Source organism: Ascaphus truei, chromosome 20 (genome assembly GCF_040206685.1).
Source record: "Ascaphus truei isolate aAscTru1 chromosome 20, aAscTru1.hap1, whole genome shotgun sequence".
Lineage (NCBI taxonomy): Eukaryota > Metazoa > Chordata > Amphibia > Anura > Ascaphidae > Ascaphus > Ascaphus truei.
In genome coordinates this window covers 29379863-29400185 of record NC_134502.1, presented here as the reverse complement: position 1 = coordinate 29400185, position 20323 = coordinate 29379863, and the positions used below count along the sequence as shown (strand labels likewise).

Genomic DNA, 20323 nt, shown 5'->3' with positions numbered 1-20323 from the left:
AGGAGAGAGAAAGATTGGAATAGAAGGGGAGAGAGGGAGAGAGAGAAAGATTGGAATAGAAGGGGGAGGGAGGGAGAGAGAAAGATTGGAATAGAAGGGGAGAGAGGGAGAGAGAGAAAGATTGGAATAGAAAGGGAGAGAGAGAAAGATTGGAATAGAAGGGGAGAGAAGGAGAGAGAAAGATTGGAATAGAAGGGGAGAGAGGGAGAGAGAGAAAGATTGGAATAGAAGGGGGAGGGAGGGAGAGAGAAAGATTGGAATAGAAGGGGAGAGAGGGAGAGAGAGAAAGATTGGAATAGAAGGGGAGAGAGGGAGAGAGAGAAAGATTGGAATAGAAGGGGAGAGAAGGAGAGAGAAAGATTGGAATAGAAGGGGAGAGAGGGAGAGAGAGAAAGATTGGAATAGAAGGGGAGAGAAGGAGAGAGAAAGATTGGAATAGAAGGGGAGAGAGGGAGAGAGAGAAAGATTGGAATAGAAGGGGGAGGGAGGGAGAGAGAAAGATTGGAATAGAAGGGGAGAGAGGGAGAGAGAGAAAGATTGGAATAGAAGGGGAGAGAGGGAGAGAGAGAAAGATTGGAATAGAAGGGGAGAGAGGGAGAGAGAGAAAGATTGGAATAGAAGGGGAAAGAGGGAGAGAGAGAAAGATTGGAATAGAAGGGGAGAGAGGGAGAGAGAGAAAGATTGGAATAGAAGGAGAGAGAGGGAGAGAGAGAAAGATTGGAATAGAAGGGGAGAGAGGGAGAGAGAGAAAGATTGGAATAGAAGGGGAGAGAGGGAGAGAGAGAAAGATTGGAATAGAAAGGGAGAGAGAGAAAGATTGGAATAGAAGGGGAGAGAGGGAGAGAGAGAAAGATTGGAATAGAAGTAGAGAGAGGGAGTGTTGATTGGAGAGTTGGAAAAGTCAACAAGTTGCGTTGTATAATTAGCGCTGGGCTCGTTAATCTGATCTCACGCAGCTGGCAGAAATCCCAGGGTCCTGAGTCCAGGTCTAGAGATCCCATCTCTAGGGGGACAAGTAGGTGGTGACAGGGGAGTGAGGGAGAGGGGGATGTGAGGAGAGAGAGGGGGATGTGAGATAAAGGAGGGAGAGGGGGTGAGAGAAAGGAGGGAGAGGGGGATGTGAGGAGAGAGAGGGGGATGTGAGAGATAGGAGGGAGGGAGAAGGGTGTGTGAGAGAGAAAGGAGGGAGCGGTGTGTGTGAGAGAGAAAGGAGGGAGAGGGGGTGTGAGAGAAAGGAGGGAGAGGGGTGTGAGAGAGAGAAATGAGGGAGAGGGGGATGTGAGGAGAGAGGGGGATGTGAGAGATAGGAGGGAGGGAGAAGGGTGTGTGAGAGAGAAAGGAGGGAGAGAGGTGTGTGTGAGAGAAAGGAGAGAGAGGGAGTGTGAGAGAAAGGAGGGAGAGGGGTGTGAGAGAGAGAAAGGAGGGAGAGGGGGGGGGGTGAGACAGAGGAGGGAGAGGGGATGAGGGAGAGGGGGGATGAGAGAGAAAGGAGGGAGAGGGAATGTTAGAGAAAGGAGGGAGGAGAGGGGTGATGTGAGAGAGAAAGGAGCAAGATGGGGATATGAGGGAGAAAGGAGGGAGTGGGGGGATGTGAGAGAGAAAAGAGGGGGAGGGAGGGGGGGTGAGAGAGGAGGGAGAGGGGGAATGTGAGAGAAAGGAGGAAGAGGAGAGATGTGATAAAGGAGGCAGAGGACAAACAATGTTTTATTTCTTCTTTATTGATTATTTATCATTATTTTTATATATTAAACAAAAACAGAATTAAACATTTTTTTTAAATATAGAAAAAAAAGTATTGTGGTATTGTGGTATTGTGGTATTGTGATATTGTAGTATTATAGTATTGTAGTATAGTGGTATTGTAGTATTTTAGTATAGTGGTATTGTGGTATTGTGATATTGTAGTATAGTGGTATTGTAGTATTGTAGTATAGTGGTATTGTAGTATTGTGGTATTGTAGTATTGTGGTATTGTAGTATTGTGGTGTAGTGGTATTGTAGTATAGTGGTATAGTGGTATTGTAGTATAGTAGTTTTGTGGTATTGTAGTATTGTGGTATAGTGGTATTGTGGTATTGTGGTATAGTGGTATTGTAGTATTGTGGTATTGTGGTATTGTAGTATTGTGGTGTAGTGGTATTGTAGTATTGTGGTATTGTGGTATTGTAGTATTGTGGTGTAGTGGTATTGTGGTATTGTGGTATAGTGGTATTGTAGTATTGTGGTATTGTGGTATTGTAGTATTGTGGTATTGTAGTATTGTGGTGTAGTGGTATTGTAGTATTGTGGTATTGTGGTATTGTAGTATTGTGGTGTAGTGGTATTGTAGTATAGTGGTATTGTAGTATAGTAGTTTTGTGGTATTGTAGTATTGTGGTATAGTGATATTGTGGTATTGTAGACTTACATATAAATATTTAACTGTATAATGTAATTTACAAGAAATAATATATATCACATTACAATATAATAAAATAAAGAAATATAATTCACTAATATTAATATATATATTAATAATATAACATCATATAATACTACTACTACTACTACTACTACTAATAATAATATGTTAATGATCCAGTGTACACCAGATATAAAATATCAAACATAAAATATATACCGTAAAAATTCACTTAATCTCATCGCAGTCACAAACATCAGTATTTGTATTAATATTTAGCATTATAATTTTATTTAAAATGTTATAATATAAGTTTTATTATTTATAATTTATAATAATAATAATATATATATATATATATATATATATATATATATATACACACTATATAATATATATATATATATATATATATATATATATTTAAAATTATATATTATATATATAAATCTTAATGTAATGTCATATCGTCCAGATATAAAATATCAATCGCAAAATATGTAAATTGGAAAAAAAATCGCACAAATTCTTGCAATATTTCCGCAAAGCTTTAAAACTCGATGTGCTGGTCACATGACCCTAAATTCCGGTCACGTGACCCTTTTAAGTGCTACCATCGGCCTGCAATGGGTGCCCAGTGTCTGCGACTTTTCCCCCAACCTAGGCGAAATCTGGGAAAACTGGTGACATTATACGCAATTCAGCTTTTTGCCCAAATTGAGCGAAAAAAAAGGGAACTGAAAGAAAAAAAATAGCAAATAAAAATTATTGCGAAGCTACTTGGAAAACATTTGTCTCTCTCTACTAAAAAAATATATAGTTATCTTAATCACAGGTGAAATCCACAATGATTCCTATTCCTATAGCCATTCCGCTGCATTCTATAGACAGGGTCTCTTCCACTATTCTCCAATGGGGTCAGATCAGAAAACAGTTGTGAGTCGATTTTTAGATACATTTACTAAATGGAAAATGATAATATGTCAACATTTTGCCCGTGTGTATAACATCTATACCAGATCTGCTTGCAGAAATAGCAAGACTTTCTGTCCCCGGCAACATGGCCAAAAAAGCAGACAGCCACTTTGCTGGGGACACTGTCTGTGACAGTGTAAATCCGTCCAGGGCGCCATCGTTGCGGTCATGGGATGTGAGCGTCCTCGGCAAAACAGAAAGACTTGCTATATCTTACAAGTGAGTTTTATGTGTAATCAATTGCACTTTGCTCCTGCTACTTTCATACTAGTGGCTTGGGCAGCTGAGTCCAAAGGCCATATCGAGGCCCTTTGTTGGCCACATTTGACCCGTGGTCCACCAGTTGGAGTGCCCAAATATACACCAATGGGACCCACTTAGGTCTGAGAAAAAGAATCTGCAATCTAATTCTACAGGAGGTAACTACTCGAGACTGAGAGGGTGGCCGAGCCATCATTGCGAATGTCCCACGTCAGAGGCTTGGAAGGGTGGTGAGGTGGTGGAACCTGGATCTGTTTCCCCATGCCAGCATGGGGGCATCAATCCCAAGAGGCATTAGGTAGCTGAGTTCTTTCTGAGATAGCTCCGATTTGTGTCAATGAGACTTGGAAGTCCTCCTAAGGTCCGGTGGCGAGAGACGTCGGCGGGAGAACGAGCGCTTTTTCGCCTGACCGGAGACCAGCGCACGGGTGTTGAGTTGGGGCCTCAGGAGGATGATGTAGCATTTGGGGGAAAAGATGCAAAGGAGGAGGCCGGCGCTGGAGGACAGGATGGCAAAGATCTCCGTCGCCACGGCAAACTTGCCGCGAGTGCTGAGGTAGGCCGGAACAAAGGACAACCAGACACTGAGGAACACCAGCATGCTGAAGGTAACATGAGTGGCCTCGTTAAAGGCCGCGGGGAGCTTCCTTGCCAAGAAGGCCACGGCGAAGCAGATGCTGGACAATATCCCCAGGTAGCCCAGCATAAGCCAGAAACCAAGCCCCTCGTTGCACTGGACAATTATCTTGCCCAGCTGGCTTTGGCCATCCCGCTCGGGGAAAGGAGGGGCGAGGGCCAGCCAGGAGGAGCACAGGGCGAGCTGGAAAATAGTGCAAGTAAGGGCAAGCAAGATGGGCATCTGTTTCCCCAGGTGGACTTTCAGGCGCCCTCCTGGCTTGTTGGCCCGGAAGGCCAGGACAACGGTGAGGGTCTTTGCCAGAAGGCAGGATACACAGAGGGTGAAGACCATCCCAAAGGCGGCCTGGCGCAGGAGGCAGGAGAGAGGCCCCGGTGGGTTGAGGAGGAGGAGCGGGCAGAGGAAGGAGAGGGCAAGAGCGGGCAGCAGGAGGAAGCTGAGGGCACGATTGTTGGCGCGGACCAGGGGGGTATCTCGGTTCCTAATGAAGAGGAGGAGGACTGCCATTGGCAGGAAGGAGCCCACGATGGATGTGGTGCCCAAGGAGATGCCCAGGGGCTCGGACATGGACAGGAACTCAATGGTACGTGGGACACAGAGTTCACGGGCAGCGTTGGGCCACTGGTCATCTGGGCACAGGAAACAATCGACTGAGTCTGTGGAGAGCAGAGACATAGAATGGCACCTCGAGGATTGGCACAGGGAATACAGAGCCTGTCAACTCTGAGGCTGGTGTAGGGGTAGCAAAGAAGAATAGAGATACCCACTCAACCTATAGAGTACACTATTTGTTAAGGGTCGGTGCCCTAGGGGAAATTGGAAATGGAAGGAGGAAGAGGCCCTGTCGGAAAGTCCTTCACTTAGTCCTTCTACACTGTTCTCCCTTAGGTGTATGAGTCAATGCAATTGGGGCCTTTCCTGTCCTCTCCTTGTCTCTAGAAGTTAGCTTTCCGAAAGGGTCTCTTCCTCCTGGTATATGAGATACAGAACCTCTGGGGCTGAATGGCCAGGGAGATTATTGGACTATGTACTGGATTTGTCCAGCGATGTAACTGTCCCAGTTGGGGGCCCAACCACTCACCAGTCTGGTTGGAGATTTCTCCAGCTGAGCAGGAAATGCAGTCGAAGCAGCAGCGGGGTTTCCCCTGAAGGGGGGCTTTCCTGAAGCCAGGGGGGCAGCTGTCCGAGCACAGAGATACAGGAGGCTATTAAGTCGAGAGATATTCTTAGAAAGAGGGTGTTGCTATACCAGGGGCTTCCCTCCCAGGGAGATGTTCTTACAACAGAGATTCCCTCATAAGAAGGGGCATGTCAGGGCTGTGGGGAGATGTTCTTGTAGGCCAGATGTTCTTATAAGAGAGGTTCCCCCCAAAAGAAGGACCAAGCCGTGCCTGTGAGAACTTCTTATAAGGGGATGTTCTTATAACAGGGGTCCCCCCCCCCATTATAAGGGGCATATCAGGGCTGTGAGGAGGGGGGTTGTAAGATGTTCTTAGAACAGTAGTTACCTCCTCCCTGCCTCCTCCCCACTGGATGACACTCAGGTTGATGAGCAAATCGCGCCACTGGGGGGCGCCGCTCTCGAAGCTGCCCACCCTTACCCAACTGTCACGCCCGGACGACCCTTCCTGCCAGTTAATGATGTCGTAGATGGCGGGGGCTTGGCCGAGAGAGTCGAAGTACAGCTCGTCCCCGACGTTGCCCTTCAGACGCACTCTGCGGAGGTAGTGAAGGAGCTGGGGGTGGAGGGGGAGGAGAAAGAGAGGAGGAGAGAGGTCAGGCGAGGAGGAGAAAGGATGGAAAGGGAAGAGAGATGGAGAGAGGAGGAGGGATTTAAGAGGAGAGGGAAAAGAAAGGAGAAAGGGGAAGAGAGGGGACAGAGGAGGAGGGGATAGTAGAAGAGAAATTGAAGTGTAGATGGGGAGGACAAAGGGGAAGAGTGGAGGATTACTCCTTGTGTGCATTGTGACTCCCCTATTATCTCCCTTCTAAACCCAATCCCTCTCTCTCCCTACTCCCCCAGCTCCCACCCATATCCCCCACTCCCCCTCCATATCCTTCTCTCTCTTGCACCTCCTTTCCATCATCCTTCAATTTCCATCCCTCTCTCTCCCCTCACCTCCTCTTCCCACTCTTCATCTCCCCCTATGTTTCCCTTCACTGTCACCCTTCCCCATCACTCCAGCCTATCTCTCTTCCATCCTATTTCCCACCTCTACCCCCCACTCCCTCTCCACCACCTTCCTCTCTCCCCCGATTCCAGTCTCCCCTTTTCTCCCCTTCCTTCTCTTCACCCTTATCTCCTCCAATCTTCATCACTTCTCCCCTATGTCCTCTCTTCTCCCCTACACCCTCTGTCCCCACACCCCTAACCGTGACTCTTCCTGTCCCTTCCCTCCACCATGCTGCGCACCCCTTCCCCTCTCACCTGCCAGGGCTCAAAATAGTGGACATCTGCACAGTGGCCCCCAGCTAGTGGCCCCTCTCTCTCTCTGCAGGTGGCCATGTCTCTCAGGGCTCCGGCCACCATCCTCACCGCCTTGTACACGTTGTACGTCACCCGGAGGTCATCAATGTCTGAGAATATCTGGAGGGAGGCTGGGTCCTCCAGCCCTGTACACCAGGGGTGGGGGGAGGAAGAAACAGAGTAGGAGGGAGGGGTGGGAGAGGAGATTGAAGAGGAGGGAGAAGAGGAAGAGAAGGAGGAGGAAGCCGAGGGGAAGGAATGAGAGGCAAACGAGGAGGAAGGAAAATAGGGGAAAGAGGAGGAGGAGGAGGAAGAAGAAGAGGGGGTAGAGACCCATGAACCCCACTGGCACCCAAAGGCTCCCTCCCAGAACTCCCTGAGGAAGGGGTCCCAATGGAGCCGGTCAGGCCGCAGCCCAAAGACAAACTCTTTGAAGCCGGGGGCGGCCCCATTGCGTAGAACCAGTCCCAAAGTCCCCCGGAGAAAGCGTGATAGCTGGGGAGCCACAAGTCCCCGGGAAGTGGACCAGGCCTCAGTGGACAACCAGACCCTGGCCCTAGTGTCCCCCTTGAAGGCGAGTTCCATCAGGACAGGATTGAGGTAGGCCTCAAGGGAGAAGACTACCACGACATTGGCTGTGGAATGTCTGACCACTGAGGCCACTCTGCTGACGTCTGCCAACGAGGAGTGGACTTTCTCCCAGAAGGCCAAGCAGACCCCCATGTTCTCCAGCTCCCGGAGGAAGGCCTGGCCTATCCCGGAGCCACCCTCTTCCTGAGAGAGGACACCCACCCAGTTCCAACCGAAGCTCCAGAGCAGCTGGGCAAGGCCCCGGGCCTGGAAGGAGAGAGCCGGGGCCACGCTGAGGGAGGAAGGGAAGAGGAGACGGTTGCCGAGCTCGGGGGGAGGTGTAAAGTAGCTGATCTGAGGAAGGGGGAGGAAAGAGGGACAGAAGTAAAGGGAGAGAGAAAGGAAGAGTAGGTTGAGACCGAGAGAAGGGACAGGAAAATCATCAAGGAAAGTAAAAGCCGGTCTTTCATCCACCCCCCCCTCCCCAATATCTCTCTCCCCCTCATTCTTTCTCACTCTCTCTCTCTATCACCCTTCCTGTCTGTCTGTCTCCCTCTTTTTCTCTCCTTTTTCTTCTCCCTTTACCCACTTCTCTCACCCCTCTCCCCTTCTCTCTCCTCTTCTCTTCGCTCTTTCCTCTCCCCTTCTCTTTCCTCTCCCCTCTCACCTTCTCTCTCTCCAATTTCCCCTCCCCTTTCCCTTCTCTCCTTCCTCTGCTCTCTTTCTTCTCCCTTCTCTCCTTCCTCGCCTCTCTTCTCTCTTTCCTCTCACCTTCTCCCTCCTCTCTCACCTTTTCTCTCCCTTTTCCCTTTTCCCCTTCTCCCATTCTTTCATTCACCTCCCCTTTCCTTTCTCCACTTCTTTCTTTCCTCTCACCTATCTCCCCTTCTCTCTCCCCTCTCACATTCTCTATTTCCCCTCCTCTCTCCCCTCTCCCCATTTCTTTCCACTCCTCTCTCCTCTTTCCTCTCTCCTCTCTCTCCTCTTTCCTTTCTCAAATTCGCTCTCCCCTATTTCCCCTCTCTCCCCTTCTCTCTTTCCTCACCCCACCTCTCTCCCCTCTCTCCTTCTCTCTTCCCTCTCCCATTCTCACTTTCCTCTCCCCTTCTCTCTCCCCTCACATTGCCCACCCCATTCAATTTTCAACCCCAATCATTCTTCCTTTCTTTATTTCCCCCTCTCCCTATTTCCCTCCCCCACTTGCCTCTTCTCCCCACTAGCCTCCTCCCTCGCCCCACTCACCTCCTCTCTCCCCCCCTCACCTAACCTCTCTCCCCTCTTGCCTCCTCTCTCCCCCACATGATGCCTTCCTCCCACTCACTCACCTGCTCTTTCCCCCCACTTGCTTCTTCTGTCCCCCACACTCGCATGTTCTCTGCCACCCCCCACTCGCCTCCTCTCTCCCCCCTGCCCACCCTCTTGCCCTATTTCTTACCTGTGGGTACCCGTACAGCCCCAGCACCTGCCCCATGCTCACAGCCGCCTCAGCCCCGGCATCACCCAGCACAGCGGCCAGCCTGGGGGGAGGACCCCAGCAACGGTGACTCAGGGACCCCCCGGGACCCCCCGACAGGAGCCAAGCTGTCCCCCTCAGGGCCCATCCCACTGAGCTGCACGAATCCAGCACCCCGGCCCTCAGGGTCAGGTTGGGGAGAGCTCCGGGGGTCTTGTTCAACTCTCCCACCGCAAAGACCAACGCCAGCACCCAGCGGAACGAGCGGAAGCTGAACCTGCGTGAGGAGGAGCACAGCTATCTCTCACACCGTTATATCACGGGCACAGCTATCTCTCAGTGGGACATAAACGGCTATCTCACAATTTCATATCACCTGCGATGCACATGGCTCTCTAACAATACAATCTTATAACATGCACAGCTATATATATATATATGATATTATTATAACCTATACAGCTATCTGCCACAATCTAAGACTATAACGTGCACAGCTATCTGCCACATTATAAGACTATAGCATAACATGCACAGCTATCTTCCAGTGTGACACACACGGCTATGTCTTAAAAAGGTAAACAGCTATCTCTGTGTATCAGACATAGTTAGTTACATAGTTACACAGTTGTATAGTTAAACGTTACATAGTTACATAGTTATACAGTGGTATAGTTACATAGTAGTTACATAGTAGTTACATAGTTACATAGTAGATATATATATATATATTTGTATATAGTTATCATATCCCCTCATAGATGCCGGTTTTCTAATGTAAATAAATCTAATTTAGCTAGCCTCTCCTCATAAACCAGATTATCCATCCCCTTTATTAATCTGGTGGCTCTTCTCTGCACTCTCTCTAGTTCCATACTGTCTTTTCTAAGGAGTGGTGACCAAAATTGTACTCTATATTCAAGGTGTGGTCTAACTAATGCTTTGTAAAGGGGCATAATTATGTTTACTTCACTTCCATCCATTGCCCGTTTGATGCAAGATAAGATCTTGTTTGCCTTTGCAGCTACTGCATGACATTGGGCACTATTGCTAAACTTGCTGTCCACAAGCACTCCTAAAGCCTTCTCCATCAAGGATTCCCCCAATGTATCCCCATTTCATTTGTAAGTCGCCTGTTTATTCTTGCATCCCAAATGCATAACCTGACATATATCTGTATTAAACCTTATCTGCCATTTACCTCCCAACCTGAATAAGTTCTATTTATGACAACCCTGTGTTGTCTGTCCTTTAACCAGTTTTCAATCCTGGTTCAAATATTTTGCTTTATTTTGTACATTAACCTTTTGTGTGGAACTGTATCAAAAGCCTTTACAAAATCTAAGTAGATCACATCAACTGCATTACCCTGGTCTAAATTCCTACTTACCTCCACAAAGAAACAAATAAGGTTAGTTTGGCATGATCTATCCTTCATAAATCCATGCTGACTATTACTAATAATTTTGTTTTCCATTAGGTATTTCTGAATATTATCCCGTATTAAACCTTCAAGTAGTTTCCCTACTATTGAAGTCAGGCTTACAGGTCTGTAATTCCCCGGTTGTGATCTAGCTCCCTTTTTAAATATAGGCACCACATCTGCTTTACGCCAATCTTGTGGTACTGAGCCTGTGGAAATGAAGTCCTTGAATATTAAATATAATGGTTTTGCTATTACTGAGCTTAACTCCTTGAGAACTCTTGGATGTACAGTATGCCATCGGGGCCAGGTGCCTTATTTACTTTAATTTTTTCAAGCTGCTTATGAACTTCTTCCTCAGTTAACCAATTGGTCATTAATATGGAGGTTGTGGCTTCCTCCTGCGGCACTATTATTGAACTTGATTCTTCCCTGGTAAACACAGAGGCAAAGAATGTGTTTAATACCTCTGCTTTTTCCTTATCTCCAATAATCTGCTTACCCATCTCACACTGAAAGGGTCCTATATATTCTTTCCTCATTTTTTTTTGTTATTAAGGTACTTAAAGAACTTTGTAGGGTTGATCTTACTTTCTATTGCAATCCTTTTTTCATTATCCATTTTTGCTAATTTAATTGCCCTTTTGCAATTTTTGTTACATTCCTTATAATTCTGATACGATGTCTCCGTCCCTTCTGACTTAAAGAATCTAAATGCCTTCCTCTTCTTGTCTATTTCCTCCCCTACCTGTTGATTTAGCCACATTGGTTTTGATTTATTTCTTTTATACTTATTACCCGAGGGTAGACACTGATAAAAGGGAATAACCCTCTAAATTAACTGCCCAGTCATGAGTTTCATCCCACCATGTCTCAGTAATGCGTATGATATCACACGGCTCCCTTGCAGCTATTAATTCATGCTCCCCCATTTTATCTGTCAGGCTTCTTGCATTAGCAAGCATGCATTTAAGTATTTTTTCAGCCTGTACTATTATCTTATCTGCTCCTTCCTTTCTGCTCCCACTTGGTTTAGTCTTTAAAAGTTTTGTAGTATTATCAGTATTTATTATGGGTATCTCACTGCTTGTCAAACTTGCACTTGCCCCCATTCTACCTCCATACCACCTTGCATCCTCCTCTATTCCATTTAGTTCATTATTTGTTTCATTCCCCTCCCCCCTCCATCCTAGTTTAAAATCTCCTCCAACCTTTTTAGCATTCTCCCCCCTAGCACAGAAGATCCCTCTTCATTGAGGTGCAATCCGTCCCTAGAATATAGATGGCACCTCTCACAAAAGGAGTCCCAGTGCTCTAAAAACCCCAAACCCTTCCTTCCTACACCACTTTCTTAGCCATGCATTAACCTCCCTGATCTCTGACTGTCTCCCTGCGGTAGCGCATGGCACTGGTAGTATTTCAGACAATACTACCTTGGAGTACCTTAATACTGCCTTAAGCTTTTGGCCTAGATCCCTGTAATCATTTTTTAGGACCCTCCATCTTTCTCTAACTTTGTCATTGGGGCCAACGTGTACCAAGACCTCCGGGTCAATCCCAGCCCCCCCCCCCAACAATCTGTCTACCCGATCCGCACTGTGCCGAACCCGAGCACCCGGGAGACAACAAACTGTCCGGTTCATGAGGTCAGAGCTACAGATTGCCCGATCTAACGTCCTAATCCTGCCCCTGACCCTATGCCAGTGATAGGAACAGCTATCTGTCAGGGTGGCACACACAGCTATCTCGCAGTATCAGACGCACAGCCATCTGCTTGTATATAATGCACACAGATACCTCTCTAGAACAGGCACAACTATCTCTCTGTATGACACAGCGATCTCTCTGTATAAGACACAGCTACCTCTCTGTATCAGACACAGCTATCTCTCAGTATCAGACACAGATATATCTCTATATAAGACACAGCTACCTCTCTGTATAAGACACAGCTACCTCTCTGTATAAGACACAGCTACCTCTCTGTATAAGACACAGCTACCTCTCTGTATAAGACACAGCTACCTCTCTGTATAAGACACAGCTACCTCTCTGTATAAGACACAGCTATCTCTCACATGCACGGCTATCTCCTACACTACACCATACACACAGCTGTCTCTCACCTCTGGCAGGGAGGGGGCGTGGGCGGCTCTGTGAAGGTCTTCGGGGGGGTTCCTGGGCTGAGGTGCAGGGGGAACACCCCCCCCAGGACGACGTCCCCCCCCTGTATGTAGCCACTCGCCCCCGGGGCGGGCAGGGTGCAGGCGGTCTCCGCGGAGGAGGGGGGCAGGGAGAGTAGAAGGCAGAGGCTGAGAGGGACCTGCAGCAGCATCCTGAGGAGAGAGACAGTGCAGCCTACCTGTCCTAGAGGTGCCAGGCTGTGTATTCCCCTTTACCAGTCCTAGAGGTGGCAGGATCGGTCTCCCCCTTTACCAGTCCTAATGGTGCCAGGCTGTGTATTCCCCTGTACCAGTCCTAGAGGTTCCAGGCTGTGTATTCCCCTGTACCAGTCCTAGAGGTGCCAGGCTGTGTATTCCCCTGTACCAGACCTAGAGGTGGCAGGATCGGTCTCCCCCTTTACCAGTCCTAGAGGTGCCAGGCTGTGTATTCCCCTGTACCAGTCCTAGAGGTGCCAGGCTCTGTATCCCCCTGTGCCAGCCCTAGAGGTGCCAGGCTCTGTATCCCCCTGTACCAGCACTACAGGTGCCAGGCTCTGTATCCTCTGTACCAGCCCTAGAGGTGCCAGGCTCTGTATCCCCCTGTACCAGCACTAGAGGTGCCAGGCTCTGTACAACTATGCTGTCTTGTCCTAGAGGTCGTAGGTCTCTTACCTGTGAATGGAGAATGAAAGGCAGTGATAGAAAAGGTTGACACTTGAGGGGTATTTATACTGTATGTCTTATACCCTCTGAGGGGAAGAAGGGAGGAGGGGGAGTAAATCAGTAAGGGGAGGGAGAGAGGGAGAGGGGAGGGTGAGTGAGGGAGAGGGAACGGGGGGGAGAGGGAGCTGACAATGTAAAATGTATGATAAGGGGGATGGGATACACAGCTTGTCCCTGCTAATGCTGGCACCTCTAGGGCTGGTATGAGAGACACAGCCTGGCACCTCTAGGGCTGGCACAGAGCATACAGAGCCTGGCACCTCTAGGGCTGGCACCTCTAGGGCTAGCACCTCTAGGGCTGGCACAGAGCATACAGAGCCTGGCACCTCTAGGGCTGGCACCTCTAGGGCTGGCACCTCTAGGGCTGGCACAGAGCATACAGAGCCTGGCACCTCTAGGGCTGGCACCTCTAGGGCTGGCACCTCTAGGGCTGGCACAGAGCATACAGAGCCTGGCACTTCTAGGGCTGGTGCAGGGAACACCAAGCCTGGCACCTCTCGGGCTGGTATGGGGGATACACAACCTGGCACCTCTAGGGCTGGTCCAGGGGTATAGAACTTGGCACCTCTAGGGCTGGCACATAGGAAATAGAGCCTAGAACCTCTAGGGCTGGTATTGGAGATACAGAGCCTTGCACCTCTATGGCTGTTATGGGGGATACAGAGCCTGGCACCTCTATGGCTGTTATGGGGGATACAGAGCCTGGCACCTCTAGGGCTGGCACATAGGATATAGACCCTAGAACCTCTATGGCTGTTATGGGGGATACAGAGCCTCGCACCTCTATGGCTGTTATGGGGGATACAGAGCCTGGCACCTCTAGGCCTGGCACAAGGGATTCAGAGGCTGGCACCTCTAGGACTGGTTTGGGGGATTCAGAGCCTGGCACCTCTAGGACTAAGACCTCTAGGGCTCTCTTGTGCATAATTTTCCATTCACTTCCACCGCACACACCGCTACAGCCTCTGAACACTGAGCTCTGCCCCCATAGGAGCAGTAGGTCCTGGGGGTAATTGTTGAGCAGATGGAGTGGGAGGGGTAATTATCCATCATTAGCTGGTTAAGCATTATGCATACCCCTGCCTCCCCCCCTACTCCCTTCCTCCCTCCGCTCCTGGGGGAGTCTGTGAAGAGGAACACACAGGTGTGTGTGTATATACTGAGACCTCACACACACCTTTATCCCCTGATCACTGCCTGTCTAACCAGCTATCCGTGTGTATCTCTCTCTTTCTCCCTCTCTCTCTCCCCTCTCTCTCTCCCTCCCCCCCTCCTCTCTCCATTCCCTTCTCTCTCTCCATCCCCCCTCTCTCTCACCCCCTCTCTCCCCCTCCCCCACTCTCTCCCCTCTCTCTCTCCCTCCCCCCTCCTCTCTCCATTCCCCTTCTCTCTCTCCATCCCCCCTCTCTCTCACCCCTTCTCTCCCCCTCCCGTCTCTCCCTCCCCCCTCTCTCTCACCCCCTCTCTCCCCCTCCCGTCTCTCTTTCTCTCTCTCCATCCCCCCTCTCTCTCTCTCCCCCCTCTCCCTCCCCCCTCTCCCTCACCCCCTCACTCTCCCTCTCTCTCTCCCTCCCTCCTCTTTCCACCCCCTCTCTATCTCTCTCTATCCCCCTCTCTTCCCCTCCTTTCTCCCCCCTCACTCTCTCACCCCCCCCCCCAATCTCGCCCCCTCCCCCTCCCCCTCTTCCTAATCATGCTATATTGAGTTGGATGGTCACAACCCTGTTTATTGAATAAAACACTGCGGCTAAATAAAGCGTTATTTTATTATACAGCTTCTCAGCACAAAATACTTCACAGACACGCGTACGCACGAGGCTGCCCATGAATGAACTGTGACATACCCGACGCAAAGGGTTAGAATCGGACAAATAGGAAACGCAGGTAAGTGACCACCAGGGGTCACTCAAGAGCAAGCCCCTAATAACTGCACACACAAGGTACAACGCAGATAAGTGACCAGCAGGGGTCACTCAAGAGGCAAGCCCCTAATAACTGCACACACAAGGTACAACGCAGATAAGTGACCAGCAGGGGTCACTCAAGAGGCAATCCCCTAATAACTGCACACACAAGGTACAACGCAGATAAGTGACCACCAGGGGTCACTCAAGAGGCAAGCCCCTAATAACTGCACACACAAGGTACAACGCAGATAAGTGACCAGCAGGGGTCACTCAAGAGGCAATCCCCTAATAACTGGACGCACGATGCACCAAGGGGAATAAATGCACTAAAAGTAACAGTGTAACGTAGTAACTGTTACCACAAAACCCTCAAATGGGAACAGACAACCCTCAGGTCCCACGGGAGCGCTAAACACAGAACGAAAACATCATACAGTTTTATTAACTGTCAAACCCGACGATAAACGTGATAAAATATATACCGCGTGGTTTAAAATCCCCAATGACGAGACGGAAGGGTGGTCGGTAAGTATACAGGTGGATACCACATAAGCGATGTGGCTTGTGATAGGGGTATATATATATATATACATATATATATATGGGCAGAAGTCGGCATAGGAAGGGTTAACCCCTTCCGTTAATGGGCCCGGCCTGCCGTGTGACGCGGGGAAAAGCTGCGCAGGTTAGGCTACACGCGAGAGCGGTGACATGACCTGTTGCCGGGCGGATCACGGCACATAACGACTGCTCAGCCCCAACAGCGCGGCTCTATGGCACATTAACCCCTCTCATGCCACAGACCGGCAACACATATAGGAGGTGACAACTCTCATTATGTCACTTTGCTCCTCCGTGGGACTGACCTTTTAACCCATTAAACACGTCCCTGTCATTAGGTCACTTTGCCCCTACGTGGGACTGACCCTTTAACCTATTAAACACGTCCCTGTCATTAGGTCACTTTGCCCCTACGTGGGACTGACCCTTTAACCCATTAAACACGTCCCTGTCATTAGGTCACTTTGCCCCTATGTGGGACTGACCCTTTAACCCATTAAACACGTCCCTGTCATTAGGTCACTTTGCCCCTACGTGGGACTGACCCTTTAACCCATTAAACCCGTCCCTGTCATTAGGTCACTTTGCTCCTCCGTGGGACTGACCCTTTAACCCATTAAACACGTCCCTGTCATTAGGTCACTTTGCCCCTACGTGGGACTGACCCTTTAACCCATGAAACACGTCCCTGTCATTAGGTCACTTTGCTCCTACGTAAGACTGACCGTTTAACCCATTAACCACGTCCCTGTCATTATATCACTTTGCCCCTACGTGGGACTGACCCTTTAACCCATGAAACACGTCCCTGTCATTAGGTCACTTTGCCCCTACGTGGGACTGACCCTTTAACCCATGAAACACGTCCCTGTCATTAGGCCACTTTGCTCCTAGGTGGGACTGACCCTTTAACCCATTAAGCACGTCCCTGTCATTAGGTCACTTTGCTCCTACGTGGGACTGACCCTTTAACCCATTAAGCACATCCCTGTCATTAGGTCACTTTGCCCCTACGTGGGACTGACCCTTTAACCCATTAAACACGTCCCTGTCATTGGTCACTTTGCCCCTACGTGGGACTGACCCTTTATCCCATTAAACACGTCCCTCTCACTAGGTCACTTTGCCCCTACGTGGGACTGACCCTTTATCCCATTAAACACGTCCCTGTCATTAGGTCACTTTGCTCTTGCGTGTTTGAAGAAGACATAGGGGGTTATGCACAAAGCAGTGATAAGTGCTTTTAAGTGAGATAACTGCCTTTATAGCGTGATACTGCCTGCTGTGAGATTCACAAAGCAGTGATAACACTGCAATATCACGCTATAATGGCTTTTTATCTCACTTAAAAGCACTTATCACTGCTTAGTGCATGACCCCCATAGTCCTCTTTGGTGCTGGATCCCCAGAATTGTGCACAGATATTAATTGGTATTGAAAAGGGGTTGGAGGACGTGGAACACCATTTGTTTATAGAATATATATATATATAACAGTACTTCCCTCCCTTGTGCTCACCCTCCGCTGATCCCGGCTTCTCAAAGCTGGATCCAAGCAAGGACCACACAGGAGCCTTTCTGCAAGTTAAATTACTTTGTATTTCATGCGGGCGAGGAGTCCCGAACAACCGGGCAGGAGAGAGCAGGAGAGAGCACCGCTCGTAGGCAAAAAAAACCGGGAAACCAGCATGAGATGCCGATTAAAAAAAGGTAGGTTTCTTCTTCACAGGGAGTCATCCACAACGGAGGCGCTGTACCCGGACAGTAACCTTATGCGTTTCGCGCTCTTATGATAATGCTCCTGGAGCGCGAAACGCGTAAGAGGACTTTCCGTGTACAACGCCTCTGTTGAATAAACTTACCTTTTTTTTATCGGCATCTCATTCTGGTTTCCCGTTTTTTTTTTGCCTACGAGCGGTGCTCTCTTCTGTTCGGTTGTCCGGGGCTCCTCACCTGCGTGGCTTTACCCGGAGACGCACGCACGCATGCCGATGGACTCTGGATTGCTCATCCGTGTACCGGATGCCGTGAGTCCTAACATTCATCGTCATCTGACTTTTATTCAATGAAACGGTTCCTGTTCGGAAACGGAGGGGGCAAGCTAAGTGTTTGTACGAAGGACGGGGTGGTTTGAGGAGGGTCCGCCAATCACCTGGAACCTAGCAAGCTTACCCACTGCTCGTATACCTCCTTCCCCCTTACCTGTTAGCAGTGCTGTTACCCTTACTTGATATATGACTGCATTATGCGGTTCAACACTACATTATTCCCCTAAGGAGCGCTGTTCTTCAGACTATTAACCTGTAGTACGTATACTCACTTTGCACCTGGATTGAAAACCTCCAAGTTCTCCTCAACATTACATGTATGGACTTATCTAGCTTTGCTGTATCTATGAGGATGTTTGTTTTGGTTGTGAAGCATTGGCCTGTGACGGCCAGTCTCAATAGCTATCTACAGTATTATGTATTCAAAGCCTCAGAGCAGGTACAGCTCAACCCCGCTATACTGTAGCGCGATCCGCTGCAACTCGGATCTGCATATAACGCGGTGCAAGCGTGGCTCCCATTTTTCATACTTATGAATACTTTACAACACGATTGTTGGTGTCTTAAATACTTTATTGTACAACGCATACAATTGTACATTATTTCTAACGCGATCCGCTTATAACGCGATGTGATTCTGTGGACCCCCAAGCACAGCGTTGTTATTATTGGGCTGAGCTGTGTATGCAAAAACGTGACATTTCAGGACAGACAAGTCCTTTCCTCAGACCATACACAGGTGTATGGTCTGAGGAAAGGACGTGTCTGTCCTGAAACGTCATATTTTTGCATACAGTATACCTGCTCTGATGCATTAAATACAAAATAAGTTAACTTAGAGAAAGGCTCCTGTGTGCTTCTTCCATCATTACAATTTCTAGATATTAATCGGTCAACATGTGAAAAAAACAAATAATTATCTCAGTGTGTATTCTTCCAAATACAGGTGATCGTGCGAAACACCATCAAGTGAAATATAACTATAATCATAATCATAATAATAATAATAATATAATAATAATAATTGATTCAGTGACCAAATATTATCCCTTAATCCCACACAACACAGTGAATAATTAAGTGGTATACAATGTTTTATGAAATGTGATCTTTGCAAATGTGATTAAACCCAATGAATTATCAATATACATTGTATTCCTTATTATCACCAAATGATCAGGCATACACATATACGAATATGATACGTAACTCTCCCTTTTGGAGGGTACAGTTGTGAGCAGTTCATATGAGCAGTCCATGTAAAGAAGAGATACATCACATAGTACAATAACGTAATAAAACTTTAGATAACAACATAAAACGGAGACTATTGAAATCTCACTCAAGAAGTGTCTAATAAAAATGCGCGTTGATTAAGGCGATGTTTAACCACGAGCCTGGACCCTCCGGTGTTCAGTCTGGGGAACCTCCGATGTTGGGGTGAGTTTGGGCGTCCGTCCGTGATATCATCCCCGATATCCCAGACTCAGCTGTTCCTCTGGTCCTTGCGCTTGCTCTGCCTCACGTCCCCACGTGGCGCTGTGCTGACGCAATCCGCGTAGTGACGCGCCGACCTTCTCAGCGGTTCCTCCACGGAGATCTCGATCTCGCTGTCCTTTCGTCAACCGGGCCCGTGCTCCCTTACAGTCCCGCGCATGTGCAATGCCGCCCGACGCGTTTCACCAGTGGCTGTCCGCTTCCTCAGGGGTAATGGCCATACAGCGAGAGACGCTCCCTTATGCACAGCCCCCTTAATTGCACTTTGATAAAAACAAAACTTGGGAAATCTTTAACAGATTACATTTTCAAATTGAATGATGATAATCATTTCTTGATTCCTCTATAGTTGAAATATTTGATAACTATTTATCCATTTGTAGACTATACAATTGAGAATACTCATACTAATTAACCCTAGATACATTAGAGGGATTCCAAGAGAGGATGTCATGATCCATAACATGATATATTTACAGTATATATATATATAAATAAATATATATATATATATATATATATATATATATATATATATATATATGAAACACGAAAATAACCTGCAACAGACCTAAAATTAAATGTGCTAAAGCCAGTTAAATTAAGTGTGAGTAATAAAGACTACTGGCGGTGCTGGGGATGAGAATAGTATGAATACCAACACAAAAAAAAGAGAACCCCCCAAAAATAGCCCTCTAGCATACAAGAAATGTATCAAAAATGTATTCATCACATACAAACATAAATTAATAGAAAAGGAACAGTGGTGTCCACAAAGCTGCAATAATACCGAACACTCCTGAGATAAGAGGATTAGAGCTAAAATAGGCTGTAAATACAAATGCCACAAATCTGAAAGGAGAGACAGCAGCTGAACCAACTGTGTGGAGACAAATAGTAATTGCTGGTTCACAGTGCTACATTAAACTAGCAGTGACCACACCCATGAATGTAAAAGTGTAGCGGCAAAAAAAAAATGGTCTCAGGAGTGTTCGGTATTATCGCAGCTTTGTGGACACCACTGTTCCTTTTTATTAATTTATGTTTGTATGTGATGAATACATTTTTGATACATTTCATGTATGCTAGAGTGCTATTTTTGGGGGGTTCTCTTTTCTGTGTTGCTATATATATATATATAATATATACAGGCATACCCCGCTTTAAGTACACTCACTTTAAGTACACTCGCGAGTAAGTACATATCGCCCAATAGGCAAACGGCAGCTCACGCATGCG

General features: G+C 47.8%; 1 protein-coding gene across 1 annotated transcript; it reads right to left on the bottom strand.

Annotated features, from left to right (window-relative positions):
• Positions 1 to 3971: 3971 nt before the first annotated feature.
• On the bottom strand, positions 3972 to 17584 carry LOC142471110 (extracellular calcium-sensing receptor-like). Its single transcript, XM_075577906.1, has 7 exons — positions 17493 to 17584; positions 8747 to 9041; positions 7083 to 7665; positions 6703 to 6887; positions 5876 to 6010; positions 5356 to 5479; positions 3972 to 4930 (listed from the first exon to the last, which is right to left on the bottom strand). Exons 1-7 carry the CDS (start codon positions 17582 to 17584, stop codon positions 3972 to 3974), a joined length of 2373 nt encoding a protein of 790 aa, XP_075434021.1.
• Positions 17585 to 20323: the final 2739 nt, after the last annotated feature.

Excerpts from the sequence above, each read along its gene's own strand:
- LOC142471110 (XM_075577906.1), bottom strand. The coding sequence starts at position 17,584 with ATGAATGTTAGGACTCACGGCATCCGGTACACGGATGAGCAATCCAGA. Across the intron at positions 6,888-7,082 it reads AGCCTTTGGGTGCCAGTGGG|GGCTGGAGGACCCAGCCTCC; the intron begins GTTCATGGGTCT and ends CCTGGTGTACAG. Across the intron at positions 6,011-6,702 it reads ACTATTTTGAGCCCTGGCAG|CTCCTTCACTACCTCCGCAG; the intron begins GTGAGAGGGGAA and ends CTCCACCCCCAG.